General features: G+C 49.9%; 1 protein-coding gene across 1 annotated transcript in view; it reads right to left on the bottom strand.

The window, feature by feature from the left end:
• skila (SKI-like proto-oncogene a) overlaps positions 1-23,840 on the bottom strand; it is a 40,905-nt gene extending 17,065 nt beyond the window's left edge. The window contains exons 1-2 of the mRNA XM_056292552.1: positions 23,355-23,840; positions 19,895-21,164 (exon numbers count right to left, since the gene is read on the bottom strand). Of these exons, the coding sequence (XP_056148527.1) occupies positions 19,895-21,013 (1,119 nt within the window). The 5' untranslated portion in view covers positions 21,014-21,164; positions 23,355-23,840. The remainder of the gene's footprint in view (positions 1-19,894; positions 21,165-23,354) is intronic.
• Between the last annotated feature and the right edge of the window lie 1,769 nt (positions 23,841-25,609).

The following is a 25,609-nucleotide window of genomic DNA, read 5'->3' as shown; positions in this document are numbered from 1 at the left end:
CCTGGACCATTAGTACAGCCTCAGTACGGTCCCTGGACCCCTAGCACAGCCTCAGTACGGTCCCTGGACCATTAGCACAGCCTCAGTACGGTCCCTGCACCATTAGCACAGCCTCAGTATGGTCCCTGGACCATTAGCACAGCCTCAGTACGGTCCCTGGACCACTAGCACAGCCTCAGTACGGTCCCTGGACCACTAGCACAGCCTCAGTATGGTCCCTGCACCATTAGCACAGCCTCAGTACGGTCCCTGCACCATTAGCACAGCCTCAGTATGGTCCCTGGACCATTAGTACAGCCTCAGTACGGTCCCTGGACCACTAGCACAGCCTCAGTATGGTCCCTGGACCATTAGTACAGCCTCAGTACGGTCCCTGGACCATTAGCACAGCCTCAGTACGGTCCCTGGACCACTAGCACAGCCTCAGTACGGTCCCTGCACCATTAGCACAGCCTCAGTACGGTCCCTGGACCACTAGCACAGCCTCAGTACGGTCCCTGGACCATTAGCACAGCCTCAGTACGGTCCCTGGACCACTAGCACAGCCTCAGTACGGTCCCTGCACCATTAGCACAGCCTCAGTACGGTCCCTGCACCATTAGCACACGTGACACTTCTTCAGCAGACATATTAGAAGAGGTTGAGTGTGTGTCGGTGTGTAACTAGAGTGCTCACTCACACACACACACACACACACACACACACACACACAGGGGATGCGATTCAGTTTAGTGTCTAGCCTACAGGTCCCTCAAGGCTTCTCGTGAGCAAACCGCCTACGTCTAATTCACGCCAATGTTGGCGACTGAAACTGCAGACGGCCAGAAGTTACAAACCTTCACGTTTTCCAACATGTATTTGCCGTGGCAAAAAGAAGGATTTTTGTAAAGAAAACCGGATTGCTTGACGAGTTTCGTTTGCGATGTTACAAGAGCACAGCGGTTGCATAATGTTTTCCTATTGGTGTTAATTTTTTTTTTCAACCACATCACAAGTGGACTACAAAAGCGAATGTCTGGTTTGGTTTCGTTGTTGGCTTTTGCTGGCGGAGGATTGTGTAGAGGCTGTTGAGTCATTTGCCCAGTTTCTGGCACTTTTTCCCTCCCCGTAGACAATGAGGGGACCCTGGTCTCTCGCTATGACCAACCCTCTCTGAGCGAAGATTATATATAACACAGCCAAGACAAGACACACACACACACACACACACACACACACACACACACACACATATATGGAGAAATAGACACCCCTCCCCCCCCACCACACACACAGTGAACAAATATGAGGTCAAGGCCTTCCCCTTCCTCCCCTGCTGTCTCTTCTCAAGTCACGTGGCCAATCCAGATAACTGCCATCTCAACATGTGTGCAAACACACAATTTCACACTAACACACACATTCGTGTCCACAAACTGCTCTGCCAGTCTTGGCTATAAATACACTTGCTGTCTCCTTACATGAGTAATAAAACAGATAAACACGCCCACACTCCCACACACACACACACACGAGAATACAAAGTGAAGCTCGAAAGTCACATTTCCGAAACAAACCCATTTACTGGAAAGTAGGGGAAACAGAGGCGAAGTTAACGTAGAGCTGTGAAAAAAAAAAAACCTTAGTTGCACATCCTTTTTTTTAACATTTTGTTAGCGGCTTTCTTTTTAACATACTATTTACATACTATTTTAACATACTATTAAAATAGAGTACATGCATGTGCACACTCTTGTTCGTCCATCATAGTTGATGATGACTATGGCACGTCTCATTATGTTAGGTTTTGGTGGGTGTGCAGATGGCTAAACAGACCAGTCTGAGCCCAGAAGTCTCTGTGGCACACTGGATATATGTCAGGGAGGACGTAAATCTCTGAGGTGCAGCCACATGTCTTTCCTTGGCAGATTTATGCTGCTGCCTCTTCAACATGGCGCAGGAGCGTCTTCTGCTTTCAGAGGACTGCACCTTCCTGGACTTTTCTTCTTCTGGCAGGTCAGACTTGAGCTAGGGGATCCCAGCTTTTCAGGTCAATTCCAAAGCTCTTCAAGGAGGCTTTCAGGGTATCCTTGTAGTGCTTTTTGGGGCCACCTTGCACTTGCTTGCCATTTTTCAGCTCGCCAAATAAGACTTGTTTTGGTAGTCTCTTGCAGGGCAATCTGATCACATTGCCATTCCCAGCATCCCTTGGCCTTGCCAAGGACTTCAGTATCAGAGATTCTGTCCTGCCACTTTATCTTCAGCAGTTTCCTCAGAGCTCAGGTGGAAGTGGTTCAATTTCCTGGCATGGCGCTGGTACTGTCCAGGCTTCGTATCCATACAAAAGAGTTGGTAATACGACAACCTGGTTGACCTTCAGTTTTGTCTCATGCTCGATGCCGGTCCTTTCCCATACCCAGTCATGTAAATGTCCAAAGCACTAGCCTTGACAATCCTGATCCTTCATCATCTATATGCACAACACGAGACAGAGTACTTCCAAGGTAAGCTTGTCAACAGCTGTAAGCTTTTGGTCATTAACAAAGATGGTGGGCTCAATGTAGGGTTTCCTAGGAGCAGGCTGGTACAGGACTTAAGTCTTCTGTGTGTTGATTGTTGGGTCAAAGTTGTAAGCTGAGGAGAAGTGGTCCGTAGTGGCCCGCAGTTCTTCATTTGAGCCAGCAACCAGAGCACAATCATCAGCAAACAAGAGTTCTCGAACAGTGATTTCTTCCACTTTGGTTTTGGCTTGCATCCTCCACAGACTGAATAGGCCACCGTCAAAACAATAGATGAAGCTAACCCCAGTGTTGTTTTTCTGGAATGAGTCATGCAGCAAGGCCGAAAAGACCATGCTGAAGAGCATTGGTGCTAGCACGCAGCCTTGCTTCACCCCATTTGTGATTGGGAATGGAACGGGGAGTTCTTGTTGGTCTCTAACACTGGCCATCATGCCATCGTGGAGTTTGCACACCGTGCCGATGAACTTGTCTGGACACCCGTATTTGGCCATCATCTTCCATAAGCCCTCTCGGCTGACTGTGTCAAATACTTTTGTTAGAGCAACGAATGCCATATATAGATCAGCATTTTGTTCTTGGCATTTCTTCTGGAGCTGCCAGGCAGTAAATACCATCCATGTCAGTGGTTCCGCAGTCTTTTCTGAAACCACACTGACTCTCAGGCAGCAGACCCTGGTCTAGGTGGAAAATTAGACGGGTCAAATGGATTCTTGCCAAGATTTTGCCAGCAATTGATAGTAGGGAGATACCTCTATGATTGTCGTAGGCCTGCCCTTCCTCTTGTAGAGATGGATTATAGAGGCATCCTTAAACTCCTGAGGAATGGCTTCTAATTTCCACAGAGACTAGAAGAGGTCAGTTAGTTTCTCTGCTAAGCGAAGGCCTCCAGCCCTGTAGATTTCCGCTGGAATGGCATTAGACCCTGAGTTTTGCCTGATGAGAGGAGGCTTATGGCTTTCCTGGTTTCCTCAATGGTGTGTGTTGTTGTCTGACAAGCTAGTTGTGCCTCTGGCTTGTTCCATCGGGGCCGGCCCTCTAAGCCGCCAGTCAGTCAGTATAGTCAGCAGCTGCCAACACTGAACCCCGGACGGACGGACACACGGACACACACACACACAAACACACACACACACAGGTTAACCCAACTAGCCTAATGATAGCTTTTATCAAGAGCACCATAAAAAGTGAGCTTGCCTTGGTTTGACCTTTCAGGCTGGTTGTATGTATGCTGGGTATTATTACACTCTCTTAAATGGAAAAGCACCCTCCCTAGACACACACACACATGCACACACACACACACACACACACACACACACACACACACACACACACACACACACACACACACACGGTCAAGCTAATTTTCTTAACATTTGTTAAATTCCTTGCAACAGCGGTCATGAATGTGAAACCCAACAAAACCCTTGCTAGCACTTCAAGCCAGCCCAAGCAGAGTGACACCAAGACACACCAACACAAAGAGAGAGTGAGAGAGAATGAGACAGAAACAGCGAGGGGCAAGCGAGCACACAAAACCTAACTCTTCCCGCTCGCTTTCTCCTCCTCCACCTCTGCACGGTGCCACCTATGAACCATTCATGTGCATGTCATTCGGGGGGGGGGGGGCAACCAGGGGGGCCACAAAGGAAGACAGAGCAACTTTCTCTCTCTTTCCCTCTCTCTGGAGGAAGTAAACAACCTTTATTTGGGTGCTTTGTGATTCTCTACCAGACAGTGCAGTAATGAGGAAGAAGGAAGGAGGAACACATGCAAGCACGCACACACACACACACACACACACACTCAAGCTGTCAGTCACACCCTGTCTGTTTCTTGACCACATCCTGTTCTGCTGAAGCGGTTATGTATGTCAAAGATCAGGCGACAGACAGACAAGACAGACATGCACAAATACACAACCATAGCTGCAAGCAAATACGCATAATCTACATGTCTGTACAACTGTGTGAACTACAGTTTTGAAGCATGGCAGTTTATGCTTAAGATGTTTCTGTGTGACCACATGTTCAAAAAACAACTTTTTTTGAGGTCATTAAACTCATAAGCTCATCTCATTTCACACGTTACGCTCAGTTCTTCCTGAAGGGCGGATATGAGGTATCTGCAACAGGCGACACTTGTATGAAGCATTTGCAAACAAAAACACAAAAAAAAAAACAACTGCTTCCATGTAAACAGCATTTGTGTGGTAAAACTGAGTTGCTAATAAAGTTATTTCTGAGTATTACCGCCGGACAGGGGCTCAAACGTGGAGCTTTCAGGGTTTCACTGTAAATCAGGAGGATCCTGTCCTTTCTACAAGTCAAAGGACTGCAGATAAACTTTTATCCGTTGTCTATCTGTTAAAGGTATTCTGTGATAGTGTGTCCGGGTAGCATGGCGGTCTATTCCATTGCCTACCAACACAGGGATCGCTGGTTCGAATCCCTGTGTTACCTCCGGCTTAGTCAGGCGTCCCTACAGACACAATTGGCCCTGTCTGCAGGTGGGAAGCTGGTTGTGGGTATGTGTTCTGGTCGCTGCACTAGTGCCTCCTCTGGTCGGTTGGGGCGCCTGTTCGGGGGGGGGGGGGGATAACGTGATCCTCCCACGTGCTACGCCCGCTGGCGAAACTCCTCACTGTCAGGTGAAAAGAAGCGGCTGGCGACTCCACATGTATTGGAGGAAGCATGGGGGTAGGTTGCAGACCTCCCCGGATCGGCAGAGGGGCTGGAGCAGCGACCGGGACGGCTTAGAAGAGTGGGGCAATTGGCCAAGAACAATTGGGGAGAAAGGGGGGGGGGTAAACCAGATCAAAACCTAGTTGGTGCTCGTGAACCGGTAACAAGACCAAATGCTAAATACCCCCCATCCCCACCTCCATAATAATTTAATCCAATAAGCCATTTATCTGTTGGCTGAGGGCAGCGCATTTTCACAGCAGCCAAATCAACAACAGCCTACCAGGGTACCCGGAGAACACGGGACGATAACGCACAACTTTACAGGAATATATGCAAATGTTCCTTCTTGGCAAAGGAGGTCTCTGGGAGAATAAGCGGCCTTTTTTATCTCGTGTGTCCAGCATTTGTCTGATTTTGTTGCCTCGCATGTCAACTCCTCAGCACACCGTGTCATCATGAGTAGGTTGTTAGACCAAGAAAGCCTTTAACATTTCAAATTAAAGACAAACAACTTCCCTTTTAAACAAAAACCCTCTCGGTTTTCCGCTCACAGCGTCAAATAACGGCTTTCGCTCCCGCTTCTCGGCGCTCGGGAGGAGAGAGGATCGATGGTTTTCTAACGAATTGCGACAGAAATATTACTTGGGTCTTGTTTTTCTTTCACTTTTAACCTTGGGAAAACAGAAGTGTGTTACCGCGGGACGGCGACACTGACGGGGACAGACAGGTGGACGGACGAGACAAATGACAAGGGACTGACACACATACGGGAAGAGAAACGACGCGAAACGTGACATCAGACGGATAACATGGGCGGGTTAGTTAGACAGACGACATGTGACTGTCTGCTCGCGCTGTGCCCCAGACACCGCCACAGAGAGACAGACACACACACACACACACACACACACACGCACGGACCCACACATACACCTGTTCCTCCTGCTTTCCAAACACACAGAGAACACAGCCAGACAAGCACACTGATAAGCATCAGCCAAAAGAGTCATGCCAGTCTCTCTCTCTCTCTCTCTCTCTCTCTCTCTCTCTCTCTCTCTCTCTCACACACAGACACACACACACAGACACACACACAGACACACACACACACACACACACACACAGGCAGATAAGGACAGGTTTATTTCAGACTAGCTTTGGCTCAAGGCCTTAGGCACATTTTTGGGCCACATGGGTACTCCTGTCTAGACAGACACTGTGTGTGCGCACACACACACACAAACACACAAGCAAGCACACACACACACACACACACACACACACACACACACACACAAAAAACACACACACAAAGACAAACACACACATGCACACACACAGAGACAAACACACACATGCACACACAGAGACAAACACACACACACACACACACGCACACACACAGACAAACACACACACACAGAGACAAACACACACACAGACAAACAGTCCGTTGCTCCCCCTGCCAGCAACACGTGGACCCGCCTGCCTGCTCCATAGCTACAGAACTTGTCAGCCATTTTGCAATCCACACAACTACATTAAAGCCATGACAGCAGCACAGCCACCGGGGCCCCTGCGGAGGAGTACACACCAGGAGCCTATAGGGGGAAACCATGACGCCTCGGCTGCAATCGTGGCTGGCACAGACTCCCACTATTAATGAGAGATCCACCGCCTCCTCCTCGTGGGCACCAGCCCAGCCAAAGGCTCGACCGGCAAACCCGCCGCCATTCCTCCACCACTCATCAGAAAAAGCTCACTTCTTTTTAATTCTTTCACCACCAATTCTCTTTCTCTCTCTCCTTCGCTGGTCTCCTGCCGCTCCTCCTCTCTGTGATACTTGCGTTTCCGAGTCAAATCCCAAGCGGCAGCTCCCGGTGTGAGTAGTCATAGCATCAAAAGACGGAAGGTTGCATTGACGTTACCTCGCGGTTGAATAATCTGTCTGGCTGAAAAACACTGGGCTGGCCAGCACACGCACACACACACACACACACACGTGCGCACACACATAGGCATACACAAGGCCTATCTGCCTTGCTTGTACCCTATAATGGTCGCACAAACAGAATCTCTTTCCGTGGAGGTCGTTTTGTGTCCTGGGGCGTTTCTCTCATACATTATGACGAGGCCCGGCGGTTCTCTCCGTGGACTCCCGGCTGGTTTTTTGCTGGTAATTTCAGTGGTTCAGGGGCGTTAGTGCTTTTTGTTTTACTGCTCGACTAACTACTGCTCTGAATATAAGCATCGGCTGGAAGGCTTGAAATGTAAATGAAATATCTCTACAATTTCACTTAATACTCTTAAAAAAAAAAAAGAGTCCAGACCATAGTCCACAATGTTGCTACACTATATTTGACCCGGTTCGTTTCACATCGCAGAACACCGAGCGCACCTTTTGGTTAAACCAAATTGAGGAAATGAAAACATGAGGCCAGTGCATTGTGGGCTCACAGTGGGATAGTCTGGTTGCTTGTGGCTTGCTAGGTAGCTACAGAGGAAAACAAGTTTAACAGTAAAGCAGGGATTTATAGACGTAACAGGATAGGACTAAGCTCTTATTATCTTCCACTTCCCGTGTGGGAAGATGGCGGCACGAATTCACGTTTGCGGCGGCCTCACCCAGTACCGTCCATGCAGTGTCTTTGTCCACGTCTGAGTTTGTCTTCGTTGGATCGGCTGAGACAGCTTGGTCGGCTACGTCCTGTGGGCCCAGGCACCACGGCCCTGACCGGAGCTGTGCCCGAGGAGGTAAAACCAAGACTGGTCTGACAGGACGCGGAAGCGAGGCAGGCTAAGCTAACTGCTAGCCCATGCAGACCGGCAGTCGTCCTGGCTGGCGCTTGTTCTCCTGGACAGTGATTTCATTTTGTCTAGTTTAGATATATATGTGTTATGATGTTGGATCTCTAGAGCCATCAAGACATCCTGCTGCGAATCCACAGTGCACAACATATCACATCCATTTTGGACTTTCTGGAAGACCTTTGATTTTGGACTAACGTTTTTGACTAATCTGGCGAGCCCTGGAGTCCACATGGACCGCCAACACCTTTCGGAAAGAGCCGACTGCAACACGAAGTCCAATAAGTCATCACCAAATGCTGTCGGTGTTAAAGTACCACAACTGAAGGGTGATGAGACATCATGTCAGGAGTTGTCAGGAGGTGTTTATCCCCTCTACACGTACACATAAGCACAGAGAAAAAAAGAAAAAAGAAAACAAGGAGTGTGTTACGGCCCGTGTGGTGTGTGTTAATCATTTAAGCTCGTGTTTTTTGGTGCATGCTTGCGACCCACTTTAAGCATACTCTTTACAATTACACTTACATAATGCAAAACAATGATACACAGAGATGGATACACAAAAAAGGCATGTGTTTTCATACAGGGAAAGAAAGACAGCTGCTCTCACAAACACACACACACACACACACACACACACACACACACACACACACACACACACAGACACTTGTGTAAACAGACCATCAAATAACAATTTCATCACACAACAATGTGGGGGCACAGGATGATGTCACATGCTTTAATGAGAGCAAGTTGTGGTGGGTACATATGTCCACACACACAGACAGACACACACGCACGCACACGCATGCACACACAGACGCACAAAATCGACACACCCTGAGGACACATGGACTGGAAAGGAGGCCAGTGGGCCTTGTCTCGTCTGGAATTGACTGTTCAGTTGAGCTTCATCTGTTTCAGCATGTAGGTTCTGTGTGTGTGTGTGTGTGTGTGTGTTTGTGTATGTGCGCATGCAGTGTATGCATGGCACATGCAACCACAGGGAAAAAAATGGGCTATAGGCCTGTTGCAGATGAGTAAAAGACAATATTCTGCTCTCATCCAATATACAGCAGCAGGTCTTCAATCCTACTCCCTTATCAGCCACACACCAAACACAAATGAAGGAATGTGTAGCTGCTGCTTCTCCCAGTCCCTGTAGCACACTGTTTAGAATGGATGAAGAGACTCGCAATGCTTGGAGACACAGGAGGGAGAGGGAGAGAAAGAGAGAGAAAGAGAGAGAAAGAGAGCGGGAGAGGGAGCGAGAGAGGACGAGCGTTGCTAAGCAGACTGAAAGCCAGGAGAGCTTGTCAGAGAGCCAGCAATGCACTACTATCACTACATAGAGAGAGAGCAAGGGATTGCAAGAGGGAGAACATGAAAGGCTGAGAGAGAGAGAGAGAGAGAGAGAGAGAGAGAGAGAGAGAGAGAGAGAGAGAGAGAGAGAGAGAGAAGGCAACCACATGATGGCAATGCAAACTGACACTCTTTCCTTGTACCGAGTTCCCAAAAAAAAAAACACCGCACAATCAATGCTGGGGACTGACGGCAATAGTGATCAAGTAGCTAAATCTTCATAATCTGCCATTAATCCTCCATTAAAATTCATCCAGTTTGCCCAGGGCCATTTCTAGCTCTTGACTGTTCAATAAAGAGGGGCCAGGTCTGCCTGATCAAACTTGAACTAAACTGTGAGTGTGAGGGCTCGGAAACCCACGCTCCTTCTTATTCACATCTCTTCATTCTCTTTCAACTCGGGTAAATGTGTACATGGGTGCTCTTAAACGCTGCGTCTATAAAACTCTTACGAAAGTGTGTGCTTGTGTAATAAGCCAGTTTGTATAGTGGAACGAACGTAAGTGCAGGCTCCTCTATCTGAGTGTATATTGATCTGTAGTTTGTTTACATCTCCCTCAGTATCCGAAGCTGCTCCACCTTGGTGGGGAATACTGCAGCAAACACCAGCGCTTGGTTGCTCGTCTCTGTCCGCAATGAGGTCAGAGGGAAGAAGAGAGAGAGCAAGAGAGAGACAGACAGACAGAGAGCGAGCGACAGAGAGAGACAGAGTTAGACAGAGACAGACAGACAGACAGAGAGAGAGCAAGACAGAGACAGACACGAGAGCGAGAGCGAGACAGAGAGTGAAAGAGAGAGAGCAAGACACAGACAGACCGAGAGAGAGAGCGAGAGAGAGAGCGAGAGACAGACAGACCGAGAGAGAGAGCGAGAGAGAGAGCGAGAGCGAGAGAGAGAGCGAGAGACAGACAGAGCGAGAGCGAGAGCGAGAGACAGACAGAGCGAGAGACAGACAGAGCGAGAGCGAGAGAGAGAGCGAGAGACAGACAGAGCGAGAGCGAGAGACAGACAGAGCGAGAGAGAGAGAGAGGCCCACCCACAGTACAGTCACAGCATTAGAAAGATAGCGCTCCACTTGGCCAAAATGCCCCACAGGGGGAATAGCTTAGACAGACACAAAGTCACATACACGCATGTACACACAGAGATTTTTGAATCTGGACAGGCCCTGGGTCCCCTGCCTGTCCCGCAGGGAGCTCCGGTCTCATTCATATTACATGCAGGAGCCTGTTAGGAGCTTCCTCTGCCTGTCTGCATCGGCAGCTTGGCTTTACAGTCTCTGAGACACTTCTCCACACTCTGATTGCACTTCATAAATGTACAAAAAAGACACAATCACTGAGGAGATCATTCCTTTCCCTGGCCACTGGCAGAGCAGAACATGAATGTCAAGAGTAAAGAGCCTTTAGGTGATGACTTGTGAAGAATCTCGCAAAACACAAACCTGCCATGAGGCTAAAAGCTGGTGACAGTGTCCCACTTCAGGTAGGGTGACAATGACGCTTACGAACCTCCGACAAGTGAACCGGTAGCTACCGCCCAATCCCCAGACTAGGTTAACTGACACAGTCAGTGAGCACGCATGACGACTTACCAGAGGCAGACTGTGGTTGAGGTTAAATAAATAAATAATTAAATAAAAAATCATTATCTGTGAGTCATAGACGTCTAATTGAACACACCTGGGCACACATCAAAGAGTGCACATGCGAGACGAGGACGATGATAAATCTTCGTTCTAGCTCCATGGTGACCGCGATGACGATAATGAGAAGAGACGAGACCACAACAGACATCCCCCCACCCCCACCATGACTCACACTGCAGGGCAGGAGGAAGCGGCCTCTCTATGTGTGTGTCCTTCTCAGCCTTTGTTTGACCCTTTGCCTTCCTTGATGTTTGTGACAACTGCGGAGTTTATCACGGTCATATAACCGAATGCCAACGCACTGAGTGTGCGTGTGGGTGCGCACTCACGTGGCACATGTAGACGCACAAATACAAACTCCGTCCCCACTGCTAGTGGCAGTGAATGTTGTCCACTTTGCCTTCCTTCATGTGTGTGTGTGTGCTCTCTGTGAGGGACGTCATCACACAAGCACAACTCAAGGCTCTCACGCCAAGGCTGCCTCAGAAACCGACCCTCCATCACCTGGCTATTGGTGATGGTCATAACGGCGTTGCTAGAGGAATAACGTTGTTACTTTTCCCGTTCACTAACGAGGAAACAACCTTGGCAACCGTAGCCAAAATGTACCCCCCCTCCCCCTTTTTGTTGGTGGTGTGTTTAACCCCTGCATCTGATAAAGACACTTGCATAGAATGACACGTGGTGCGGCCTGGGATGAGGATGTGTCTCTAGCCAGATCGTTTGGGTAATGATGACGCACACCTGTCTGGGATGACAGGAGTACTTGTCAGAGAAACTGGCTGAAGTCTCACTGTAAACCACAACGCAACACTTAAGTCTTCACAGGAAGAAAAAAAGAAAAAAATTCGGGGCCAGTCGGGCCCCCATGTGAGTCAAGTCTACCCAGCAGCAAGCCTGCTCAGACGCAAGCTGTAATGAAGGCAGACGGCAAAGTAAAGAAGAAAAAAAAAAGGTGACACATACTCAAAAAGGGTTCGTGCATGCACACACACAGCTATGTATTCAAATACACACTGCAGGACATGGGGCAGCCGAGGAGGATTGGACAACTAGCTTGCGTGCCACCCTGTGAGACAAACCTTTTTCAGTTTCTACAGCTGCGGCCCCTATAAAAATGCACGTTAAATATTTTATAAACACTGGTAAGTAATGGGCGGCACGGTGGCGCAGTGGTTAGCCCGGTCGTCTCGCAGCAAGAAGGTCCTGGGTTCGAGCCCCAGGGTTGCCCAACCTTGGGGGGGGGGGGGGGGGTCATCGTCCCGGGTCGTCCTCTGTGTGGAGTTTGCATGTTCTCCCCGTGTCTGCGTGGGTTTCCTCTGGGTGCTCTGGTTTCCTCTCACAGTCCAAAGACATGCAGGTCAGGCGAATCGGCCGTACTAAATTGCCCCTAGGTGTGCATGTGTGTGTGTCGGCCCTATGATGGATTGGCGGCCTGTCCAGGGTGTCTCCCCGCCTGCCGCCAATGACTGCTGGGATAGGCTCCAGCTTCCCCATGACCCTGAGAGCAGGATAAGCGGTTTGGATAATGGATGGATGGATGGATGGATGGATGGTAAGTAATACATGCTAACTGGAGGTCAGTGACCTAAAGGACAGTCTACCACTTCGCTTAAACAGCGAAAAAATGTGGTCGGGGCGCTGAGGAGACAAGAGAAAGCGGCATTCTCCTTACAGGGTCTAGTTGAGCTGGTTTGAAACCCTGTGGGACCACTGAGAAACTAGCGGGATTGCGTTGAGTGTGTGTTTGTGTTTTATGTGAAAGGCCAGGGAGACAGGTGATTCCCATGGGCGCGTGCGAACGGCGGCAAGATAAACACATCAGCGTGCGTCGAGGGACCGGACTGAAAGAGATTGAACACCGCTAAGACGACAAAACGACACCCGTTTCAACTGTCATTACCGTGGTCTGGCTCCTGGCTCCACAGCCGGGCCTTGAACATCATCAGTCAAGCCCCCCACCCGAGTGCGAGAAGGATTTACAAACTACAGGAACCACACAGCCAGGGAACGGGAAGGAGCGCTCTGAGGGCGTTTGATGTTAGTGGAGCAAAGGTGAGGCCGCGACATAAATAGCTGGAGGTGCAGGTAATGAGCTAACCCGGCCAGCCTGTTCTCCCTCTCACGCCGCTCTGCTAACGCTTTCATCCGGCACCAAGGCGGAAGGGGTTAAAACAGAAACTCAGCACGGGCCGCGGCGGCGCTCCGCGCCATTGAGCACACGTGGGGCCATTTCGACAAACACCTTATCAAACAAACACCGGCGGCGGAACTGCTTCAACATGGAAAAGACAAAGCTGTTACCGAACACGCGAGTTCAATTAGCGGCGCGGTGGAGGACGGGGACGGGGACGGGGGGGCGAGGGATTCCTTTAATCGCGCAGCCGGACTATTTCCCCGCGATTTCCCCGTGTTTGCGTCATGCATAATGGATCAGCGGAGCGGCTGGGCCCTTAACGCGTTGTGGATGCGTCGGGTGGCAGCCCAGCGGGACACATGACACGCCTTTGATATGCCCCGTTTACCCGCCTGTCTGGGAGACCGGGGCTGCGAGAGGAAACACGAGGCACGGGAGCCGAGGCTATACGGTACGCTCGCGTCCGCCATGCGCGGCGGCGCTTGTCGCCGGGCCTCTCCATTTAGATCTCCATTAATCACCGCTCCCGCCAGGGAAGCTGCACAGAAGAGCCTTTCAAATGCTAACGCACTCCACACACACGCGCACACACACACACACACACACACACACACACAAGATGGCAGCCTTCCCCTTTACGGTGTAACCATCTCCCTCCTCCGCTCAGACCCCCCCCCCCACAAACCCTTCCTGACTGTCTCCTGGGTAGACAAGACATTGGACTGTTAATCTTCTCATCAACACCTCAATTTATAAATAACGAGGTTCCTTATTATTCTGGTCTCATGGAAACGGTGGGTGGGGGGGGGGACGACGACAAAAAGAAAACCAGCTCTGGCTACACAACTTGCAGTGTAACGATTCAAGCCGCTCTCCCCCCCTCCCCCCCGTGTCGTTTTTAAACTCGCAGCTCTATTACAAGCTCCCTTTCTACCTCACTCGCTCTCCTCCTCGTTTTCCCTTGAAGTGAGGTCTGAAACCCCTGTGGGTGGGTGACACCGGGGGGTGGGGGGTGAGGTGGGGCGGCAGCCATGCAAACAGGCATGTCAGTCTGGGGCTCTTTAAAAAAAAAGGAAGAAAGAAAGAAAAACAAAAAGCCCTTGGGAGATTCGGCTGGGTGGTCCACAGCCGGCTGGTTTGGTCTGTGTGTATCCTGGCAGATGTGACGGAGGCTCCTCCATATCTCGCTCAGCCTAGCTCAGCCGCCCGCTTGGGAGTAGCTAGCTCACTCCAGACCCACGGCCATGCCAGGAGAGGAGCTCGAGCCTGGGTAATGGCGGCGAATCGCTGGCCGTCGTCAGGGAAGGAAACAAACCTGCTGAATAACGGCTGCTTTCCAACACAAACCGCATTCGGCTGGTTAAGTAAAGTAGGGTGGAGGGGAAGTGCGGGTGATGGAGACCACTTTGAAAAGCAGAAACTGACGCGGTGACGGAAGCCAATGTTCATTTTCAAAGGCCGGACCAGAGATCACAATCTGGACACAGTACTTTCTGTTCTACACTGATTTCCGAGAAGTCATGAACATGTGGGAACCTCTCATACACGCTTGGAGTGGTGGTTGGTGGTGGTGTGGGGGGAAATCCAATAGGGGCAACTATAGCCCAGCCAACCAGCGCGTGATTGGCCGGGTGGAGGGCGGCTCCTGACTAGATGTTGAGTTAAGAACAGGTGTTTTGAGGTTAATGAATCAACCTGATTGGTTGGAGGGAAACGAGAGATTAAAAGATGGGCGGGGGAGGCTGTGAATGTAACAACAGTAGGAGCCAACTGCCCTGAGCCGACGTGCCCCCGCTTTTCCCCTCTCCTCACCTCTCTCTTTGGGTTTATCCACCCTCTTGCCCCACACTCTTCCCACCTGCGGGCATTGTGTTTTCATACCACATCTGCACCGTGTCTGTCTGTCTGGAAGCCTGTCTGAGTAATGCAGGCGAAGACACGAAGTGTGTGTGTGTGTGTGTGTGTGGGGGGGGTTAAGTTAGCTTGGACTCCCCCCATCGGCCCTTCCCTTGCCACTAAAGACTCCTCTTCCGCGCCATCGGCTGTTCCCTTTCCCAACTGCCTCCTGAATGCTTCCCATCCTTCTCGCTCTCTTTCCCGCTCCCCGTCTCCTCCGACCTAACCCCAACCTCCCGCCCCACCGCCGGTGACACCCAACGACTCGCCACATCCATCAAGGCTGGAGACCCAATCAATAACAGTTGGCTTTCCTCTCATCCGCCTTCACAGTCACAAGTGGTCTTCTCGCTTATGTAACGATTGACTTATCGGGTCATTTGGCTGCTTATTTTGTTGCTGTCTGCTAATTGGTGCCCCACAGGATGTGTGTGTGTGGGTGTGGGTGTGTGGGTGGGTGGGTGGGTTGGAGGGGGGGGTCGTGGTGTGGTTGACTGTTTAAAGGCACACATGGGCATTGGTAAGGCTTTTTGGGTGCCACTGAGCAGGAAGAAGAAAGGGAATGGTGAGGTGTGAGGGATCACATGTTAAAGAAAAGACCGGTGGGCTAAGGCACGATTTGTGAGGACATGCACCAGGGAAAGAGAGAGACAGAGAGAGAGACAGAGAGAGAGACAGGGAAAGGTAGTGGAAAGAGGAAGTCATAGAAGGCTCAAAGGCAGACTCGTTAACAATGAGCAGGCCTGCCAAAATCCAATTAGATAAAGCCCAATAGCATGACAGACAGAGACTGACAGACTGACAGACAGACAGAGACAGATAGGTAGGCAGGCAGACAGACAGACAGACAGACAGCGACAGATAGGTAGGCAGACAGACAGACAGACAGACAGACAGAGGCAGGCAGATAGCTAGACAGACAGGCCGGCAGACAGCTAGACAGACAGACAAAATAGACAGACAGACAGACAAAATAGACAGACAGACAGACAGACAGAGAGGCAAACAGCTAGACAGACAGACAGAGAGGAGCAAGAGAGGAGACAGTCAGAGGGTGCAGCTGTGTCGGTTTGCGGTAATGAAGTCACTGGTTTCCAAATAGCGAATAGAGGAAGCCAGAGAGAGACAGCTGTCTACCGTCTGCACCGCAGCCACTTTCTCAACCCTGACTAGGCAGACAGACAGTGGAAGGCTGTTCTCTCCGTCTGACACTGCTGACTCCGGGCCAAAACAACACTACACAAACAGGGCTGAGGCAAACAGGCGACAGAAGCCAACAAACAACACAACTACCATTGCTGCTCAGTTATGGTTAAGCTACGGTTTAGCTTATAAGCAACAGATAAATAATAAATATCAATAATAATAATATAATTTAATGGCTTCTTTCATGACACTCAAGGTCACCTTCCACCATATACAATTAGTAATAAAAGCTACAATAAACAACAAAGCAGTAAAAAAACATCAGTATAATCAACAGTACAGGGTCATAGAAACATTTGATAGTTTCGACTACTTTTTTAAACTTTTTCCTTGTGTAATCTATTCTTACTTTTAGCATGTGTTATGAAATAATCTTCTGGTGTTAAATCTTCCCCCGGTGCAAAACTGTTTATTTCAAGCTCATGACTCAAAACAAGGGATTCACACAATTTTCACTCAAGATAAAATTACATCAGAATTCATAAAGGAAAAACAAAAGGTTGACCCCAATAACGTGAAAACATGCCCTTTAGCGTAGGCTCGGTATAAATACAGTTCACCTAATCTGGTTTGGGGATTTTGTCATTGACCTGCCCTCTAACACACGGCTGCTGCGTCACCGCCCGTCTGTGATGACAGGCTCCTGGAAACATTCAGCTCAGAGAGACATAGCGTTCCTTCAGCCAGACTAATATTTCACAACGGGGGCCAAATCATCGAGCGGGAATTTTCATTCTTTCCACCCTCATTGAAACCCCCCCCCCCTCAAAAAAACACCTCCTCACAAAAATGACACTGCATCATCTCATCTGAGAAGGAGGTATGAGTTTTCATCATCTCCTACGGGTGCCATAAACTTTTTTTTTTATTTTAGAAAATGCCAGAACAACTCTCGAGATAAGCCGCCAGCTTGTAGCTGTCAGTTGGTAATGTCTGTCTCGTGGACTATTTACAAAGCGGGGGACTGGCAGACCAGGTAACGGTGCCTGGAGGCACAAAGGGCCATTTAGAGCAGAAGGGGGCGGGGGGGCTTAACCTTCTCCTATTTAGACCAAACTCTCCCGACAGGATGTGGGGCTAGTAGCAGTTGGATGGGGGGGGGGGGTTTCAGAATACTCTCTTGTTTGTATCTCTTTTCCTCCAGCGGCCCCCAGAGCTCGCTGGAAAACCTTGAACTGCCAGTCAATAATGTGCACATTGACTGTGTGTGTGTAAATAAGGGCCTGTTGGGGAGAGGGGGGTCTGGAGTCGAGGTTAAACCAACACGTCGGCCCATCTCTCTGAAGGTATGTGGGTCTACGGGCTCCCCCGGCTGCCCTTTCGCTAACATCCACTGGGATGTGGAAACTATGAGTCACGCTAACAGCGCAGCGGAGACGGCTGGACGCTGAGAGTCTGGAGGATGTTCAGGGTGAGAGACATGTCCGTCTGCTTCGCTTCCTGCTCACTCAAACGAACGGAACTCTCTCCATTACACACACACACACAGACACAGACACACACAGACACACACACACACACACACACACACACACACACACACACTTTCGTCCACAAGTTTTGGACCTAGAGAGGAACCCCAATGTCCCAAGAGGCGCAGGCCAGTACGGGGTCACCGCTTTCTCTGGCCGCCGACCTTTCACACACCCATCCATCCGCTCTGGAGTGTGTGTGTGTGTGTTGGCGGGGGGGGGGGGGTTCCTCTCGATAGCGGCAGTCACCTGCTTCCTGCTGTGTTGCAAGCAAGTGCCTTTCCAGGAATCTGGTAGTCGGTGATTGTGTGATCATGTGTGTGTGTGTATGTGTGTGCGTCTTCACAGACTCAGTGATGCCTCATGTTTCCCTTCAACAGTCTGTACTACACTATTGAGCCCCCACCATTTAACACAACACCATAGAGCCAGTCAATACAGCCCAACACGGGCTTCAAAAATAAAATAACAGAAAACATTGTTGCCTAAGCAGGAAAGTCCCGCGGCGGGGACGAGACGGCACCTGAAACTGTGGCGAGGCCGAGGCTCCAGACAGCCTGGTTAAAGCGTGAGACACAGAAAGACGCGGATGTGTCATACCAGCCTCCAGTTCGCGGCTCATCACATACAGCAGAGTGGCGAGCTGCCCCGCGTGCCCACACACAGCGAGGCGTGTGGGACTCATTCACATGTGTGTGTGTGTGTGTCTGCCGCCGTGTGCTGCCTGTTGGTTTACACACGTTTGTGTGTGTGTGTGCACGCGTGTGCACCTTTGACTGCAGCGCTACAAAAACACGTACGTGTAGGGAGACAAAACCTAACTTTGGCCTACATCGTCCAAGGCGTGTACCCTGAGCTTAGGAGGCGGAAGAGAAATGAAGTGAGACGGGGTGGGGGGTGGGGTGGAATGCAGTCGAGGCACTAGGCGAGACTGCAGACGGTATTTCCGGCACGCTCGCACCAAGTTAAACACACGGGGAGAGACCGGAACTGTAGCGCCGTGCTCACAGACACCTGCACACACACTATAAACACAAGCTGCGACGTGGGTCTGCTGTAGTCTCTCCCTTAACCCCCCCGCCTGCCACCCTGCTGCCACCAGTCAACCCCACCAGTCACGAGCTGGGGGTAAACTGCCTTTCTAAAGTGAAACTGACACTCATTTGGCACCTGAAATCCATCAGTTATCTCATTCAAGAAACATGTATGCACATCGCGTATAGATTTTTAAAGTATTTTCAAAAACACACCAGCACATGTTAATGTTTCTGTTTACCCCTGGCAGAAAAAACAAGAATGGTCTAAAACCTTCCTCCTTACAAAACTATAGAGTCCTGGCTGGCTCTTTAACTTGTGTTTACTGGTGATCAAATTAACCTGTTTCCCTACCAGGTTAGTCCGGAGGTAGGGGGCTGATTAACAGTTAAAGGGGTATTTGTTTTGCCTGGTGCTAAATACTAACAGTGCCAAAGTGCTCTTGAGCAATTCGCCAAACCTAAATCTACCCCTTTTGCTTGCTGTTCTACGGGCGTTTGGGTATTTAAATATTTACGTATATGAAGATACAGGAGTATGTCTCAAGAAGACCTTCAAAAATGACATTCAAGTCATATTTACAAGACGGGATGATGACTTCAAATCTTAAATCTTTTTCATTTTAGACCTTTGAAATTCACTGTTAAGTATCCAGTCAACACAAATATTCTCTCCACTAGAACGAAAGAGGTCACCCCCCTAATTGAGGCCTTTTGTTCAATGACATTATCGCATGACCTCCCGGTGACCTTAGGGGACAAATGATGCACTTCCCCTTCAGCTGTAACCAGCTGGCCAGGCCTCATCAGGCCAGACTGAGCCAAGCATATGTCACCACCTGTCCCAAGCTTCACACACACATTCTAGGTCAGCGTTGGTTTAAGAAAACACCAGCAAGGAGATGGGTCTACTCACAGCTGCAGAAAACAGAACACAGGTTGATAAGGGGCCATTAGGGAGAGGGGAGGGAGAGGCTAGAACAGCCAACATGGAGAGTTTTGGAGAACATCACACAAAAACAACCGCAGCTTGGATTGGTTACCCTTAGGAAACAGCTCATGATGAATGTCAATAACTACATGCATGAAAGCAAAGACACAGTTAAAACACAAACTGGCATCACTCAAGAGAACACTTACTTTGTCCAGCGACCTCTTGAGCTGGTAGTGGAACTTCTCCTTGACTTCATCTAGGAGCTGCTTGAGCTGCGGCTCCTCAGGTGTGCCCTGGTACTTCCGGGCAAGCTGTAGGTAGCAGGGCCATTTGGCTGAGTCAAAGCCCCAGTGGCAGGTCCTCTTGTCAGGCGACTTGTGCGAGTGCATAACAAACTTCTGTGGCGAGAAGAGCAACTGACACTCCACACACTGGATGCAGGGTGCCTCTGGCTGGGTGTAGAACTGGGGAACAAACAGGCCCTGGCACTTCCCCAGGCACTGGTGCTCCACCTGGAAGCTGGCTTCGCTCTCTTTCAGCAGACCCTGGGCCGGCAGCTTACCGCTGGGGTCGGCAGGCAGGGTGGCACCAGGGCGCAGCAGGGCATTGCACAGCCTCTGTGCATCAGTCAGGGTGATGAGGCCACAGGAGGGGGCATTGAAGGGCAGGATGCCCAGCACCTTGAGGATGTGCAGCTGCTCTGCATCACAGCGCGAGCAGTAGACATAGAGCTCATCACACACGGCGTTAATCTGCTGTAGCGAAAAGTCACGCAACACCGAGTTGAGCACCTGGGGGAGGCAGAGGCGTTTCTCTCCCCCAACTGCGAAGCAGGAAATGGACTCTCCCTCCAGCAGGGAGTGTGTGAGCTCCGTAGAGCTGTCACAGGGAACCAGCAGGGGGCCCCCTCCCAGCACAGGAGGGGAGGGCAGGGGGGCCATGCCAGCAGGGGAGGGCTCCTGGCCAGTGCGGGCCGAGAAAGCAGCCGGGCCCCCAAGAGAGCTCTGGCTGCTAAGGGTGAACTGGGCCAGGGTGTGTTTGAGCCCGGGGCTCAGGTCCAAGGCTTTGGTGGAGCCCACCACATGAAGCTCAGCCCGGCCCTCCACATCCATGTAGTCGTGGTGGGGCTCATCGAGCTGCTCCCTTTTCACCTTGGGTGTCCTGGAGAGTGAGTCCAAGCTGCGGCGCTTCAGGTTGATCTCTGCCATCACCCGCTTCTTGATGGGCGCATCTTCAAGCCTTTCCCGATACAGCCGCTTCATGTTGCCCTTGAATGAGGTCAAGTCTTTGAAAGGGGTTTTCAAACTGGTCTGGGTACTGGCCATGTCTAAGCACAAGTTTATAGTTCTGCTGGTTGAAGTTCTTGTTTTCCTCCGAGTCTGTGTTATGTCCTTATTTCTTTTCAAATGATACAAATCTTCAGGTATTCAGACACATGCATGATGATGACTGAGGGTTTCAGTGTGTTTTGGTCTGCTTCCTAAAGCATGAGTAGAAAGGAAGGAATTTAGAATGAGAAGAGAGCAAAGTATAATATATCTAAAGCCGTTTTGTTGAAAAACAAACTAACTGAAATCTATGTTACATAAATAAAGTTGTGGAGCACGTTTTAATATCATAAATGTTTTATGGCAGCTATCCAAGTTGGAGGATGAAGAGGTCAATGGCTGTTTGCATGGAAGACTACGCCAAATGGCCATTACCATACTTCACACAAACACGGGGCTTTTCGGTCGCTGTAATTGAACCCCAGGGCGACTGCGTCCGGGTTTTCACCAGAGGCGGCGAAACAACATCTCCAACGCAGAGTGCGAGTTCAAACGAGCAAAACCCGTTGGCCAGACGGAGGAGCCAAGCGAAAAATCACTACGATCCCGCTGCCCCGTCTTCAATCTGATACTCGGAGGAAGGCTTAAACGATCACTTTGTAAATGAAAGTGCCATTCCAGACCATTGTGTTGTACCCCAGGCCTGCTTACCCCACGCTGACCTCATCAATTGGGTGAAAAACAATTGATAAAAGAGTAACAGGACAGACCCCCCCCCCCCATTCAGTGGTGGCCGACACGCACAGCGTGACATTAGGCCTATTTTCCCCTACTCTCGCCATTATAGCGGAATTACTGAATCTACCGTGACCACGAAAACAACCCGTGCCCCCCTACTTAAAAGGTGGTACAGTTGATGACGGTCTACTACTGCCGCGCGACACAACGAGGAGAGGCTGGAAACATACTAGCGACAAAACACGCGACTGGATGTAAATCACGCCTTAGTGAGTAACGCGTGATATATGGCATAGCCCTAATACTGCCGTTTTGTTGGACTAACGTGGGATTCGGGTTCTCAAACTGACTTTAGGCTAAACGATAACGTTCATTCAGTAAATATCAATTATATTCACAAAAAAAACCCCAACAACACTAGGCTTCCATTATGGCTAATCACTACACTCATTTTCCACTGATTACGCCGCTGCTGACTGCGGCGCATAACACGCGCTTCATTCAGAAAAAAAAGAGAAAGAAGGGTTGGAGCGCCTTTACGCCAAAATCATCGTCAAATAAAAATCGGCGTATTCCAGCGACCGATTTCCGTTGATAGTCTGAGGCACTGTGGTTTCTTGTTTGGTGTTACTGTACATTCAACCAGATAGGGCGATTTTATTTTTTTTACCTCCACGAAAACTCGATGGCAGCGTCGTTTCGTGTGATGACACACGAACGGCGGTGTGTGTCGGTAAAAGCGCTCCCCGTGATATCAGTAAATATCTCGAAGTGCCCCCCCACCCCCACAACCACACACCACCTTCCTCCTCCTCCTCCTCCTCCACCTCCTTCGGATCCGCTGCAAGGACACCGCGGACTTGCTGGCTGGAGCGCCGCTCTATTCTAGCCACCGCACCTCCCTCCTTTTCTGCATATTGTACTTCGCCTTCCCCGGCTCGCCACGACGGCAGCGGTATGCAGACAGCGCTGATAATGACATTCGCTGTCTACAGTCTGGTCTGGCGGAGACGGCGTTACACGCGCGCGCACACACACACACACACACACACGCACGCACGGGACGTAGAACATCCGCGGCACCTCACTAACACGCGCACACGCTGAGCGCCGGAGAGATACACCATCCGACCACTCGAAATGAAGAAGGGGGGAAAAAAACCATTAAAAAAAATCTAAACCCAATCACAATTTCCTCTGTAAGCACGACAGTCCACAGAAAACGGACATCTACACAACGCGGTATTGACTGTTTGCAGATTTCTAAAACGCGTTTTCCCCGGCACGCATTGTAGAAATATCTCGTCGTTTACGGACCAGGGTGCACGGGTGAATAACCCAACCATTACGTGGCTAACGGTGAGCTAGCTTAGCTCCCCGCAGCCCGGGTTAACTTGTGTGGCAGCCGTGAGCACGGCTAACCCAGCTCGCGGCTAGCTTCGCCTGGTTAAAAGGAGAGGGAGAGGAGGGGGAGAGAGGGAGAGAGAGGGGGAGAAGAAGAAAAAACCCCTAAACAGCGTGACCCCTCCATCCGCTGCGGCAAAAAGGATAAAATAAACCTGAACGTTTGTAGAAGCCTCACTGACGGACAGCCGGGATATGACGGCTCGTACACGCACACACAAAATAAATACACAAATCACATCGCCCCCCTAAACACTTGCCTTGAACGCCGTCGGTCGTCCACACTCTCCCGGGTCCCACTCAGTACTGAGCCGCCTGGCCGACCGTCAACAAGACGCAGCCCGAAACACACCGCTACGGCTCCCCTACGTCACCGCACAGGCTGACGGGACACGTCACCCGGCTGACGGAAACCACTGCGGGGGTGTCTGTCTGTCTGTCTGTCTGTCTGTCTGTCTCGCAGTCTGGGGTTTGTTTTTAGCAGCGGAGAGGGAAGAGAAGCCGACAGGCGATATGTAATAATCGACATAGAAGTTGTTTGTGAGGGGTTTTTTTTGCCAGTATTTCATATGTTAGAAATATAAATGTCGGTTTTTATATTAGCCGTTTTCATAGGACACTTGGTTTTTATACCTTGTGTCCTACGAAGACGGCGGTGGGGGTTGTTTTAACCCACACGTTAGTGGGGGCGTTAAAACAACCCCCCCCACCACCACCACCACCGTAGTACTTATCATAGATCTGTCAAAGCTGTCAATACAATTTATTGAGTCAGATGGTAATACTGTTATTGATTATACTTGTTTTGTTTCGGATTTTTTTGTTTTTTGAGGTGGTGGTGGTGGTGGGGGGGGTCCGGAATATATGGGTCAGAACCAGGGTTTTATTGACACAGCCTTAGATTTGCTGGCACCCGACTGAGTTGACAACGGGCTGCGCCCGTCACCTCCGCTTCGTGTCAGGTTTGTAAAATGAGAGGCTGTTAAAAGCTACGGCAACAGAGAAAAACGCATCTCGCTCAAAAGGTGAATTTGTGCAGGGCATGTCTTTTCCATGACAGACCCCCCCCCCCCCCATGTCTCTTTGTGGACCCACTGTCTGTATTAGGTCAAGGGGTCAGGCAGACCATCCTGCCTTAGTGATGGTGGTGTTGATGATATCACAATGTGAGAATGTCAGCAGAGAATTCATGATACTTGGACTGGAAATTACCATTATTCATCCACACAGGGCTTTTTGGATGTTCTTGGCGGCCTCCTATGTCTGCGTACGGAGCAACCAGATCCCTTGTCTTCGCTGGAATTTTTTTTATCCCAAAGGTTGTCATGCTCTGGCTGAATTGGCCATGTGTGTGTGAGTATAAGTGTGTGTGGGGTGGGGGGGGGGAGGCTCAGGGAGGAGAACTACACCCTGGCTGGCTGTTTGACCCACGGTCTGATGTCACAGGCCTATAAGAGCGAGGCTTGATAAAGCTCTGATAAACAACACCGTCAACCATTTCCCTGCAAGCCTCTCTCCGGCTCACTCTCTGACAGCAAGGTCAGCAGTTGTATTATGAGAGCAGATGCGCATACACCCCGTCCAGCCCCAGCGAACAAGAGGGACATTGATTTTCCCTGTAATAACATAACTCTGTGTACTGAGGGGAGCAAATTAATCTCATATGTGCAATAACATGACCAGCGCTGATTGCTCATTAAGGGGGGAAACAGCACGAGGTGGTAGGGGTGGTAGCCGTCCGGCAGGTATTCATAGAGAGCATTTAGCCGACTAGCGCATTGATAGACCTCTCTATTAGCCAAGTCTGTGTGTTATTGGACTTTGCACTAAGTGGACCCTGGGGTCAGACGCCTCACAATCATTTTCATACATCCTCTCTGAAATCAATGTAGGATATTGAAATATGCATAGAGTGGCTCATTGGATAGATCTGTGAATTGTTTTGATGCCGTGGCTCAAGTCTGAGGTCAAGCACAGGCCTGGTACGGCACAGAATGACTTTCTGGATGAATGAGCTGCTCTCCAGCTCATCACAGAGTCGCCACGGGTCCGCCATCTTACAGCATCAGGTTACAAATTGTAAAGGCAGCATGTACAACATGTATTTATATGCATTCCATTTTCAACTATATTGTTTTAAAGGGGAAATATTGCTGTCAACTCACCTTCTTTTTTATGTACACATTTAAGAAAATCTCTTGTGATTCATCACTTCTTTTGTTAAATCGGTGCCCTGGTACACCAACTTCAGTGTGGGACGTTGTGAAGATTGTGTGAAGAATCATTTGTGACTGAAAGACTGCTAAAGAAATAAATGGCACTTTTAGTCAAAATCTACCATCACTGACGTAGTATTCACTATTACCACCTTCACTTTGTATATTAATGGTGTGTATGTGTGTGTGTGTGTGTGTGTGTGTGGAATACACCTCACCGTTGATCACTTAATTCACTCATACCCCCGACTACCTGGGTACCAGAGATGAGGGCATGAGCAAGTCTAATAGTATG

This window comes from Lampris incognitus, chromosome 14 (assembly GCF_029633865.1).
Source record: "Lampris incognitus isolate fLamInc1 chromosome 14, fLamInc1.hap2, whole genome shotgun sequence".
NCBI lineage: Eukaryota > Metazoa > Chordata > Actinopteri > Lampriformes > Lampridae > Lampris > Lampris incognitus.
The sequence above is the reverse complement of the archived record's forward strand: the minus strand, read 5'-3'. Positions and strand labels throughout refer to the sequence as shown.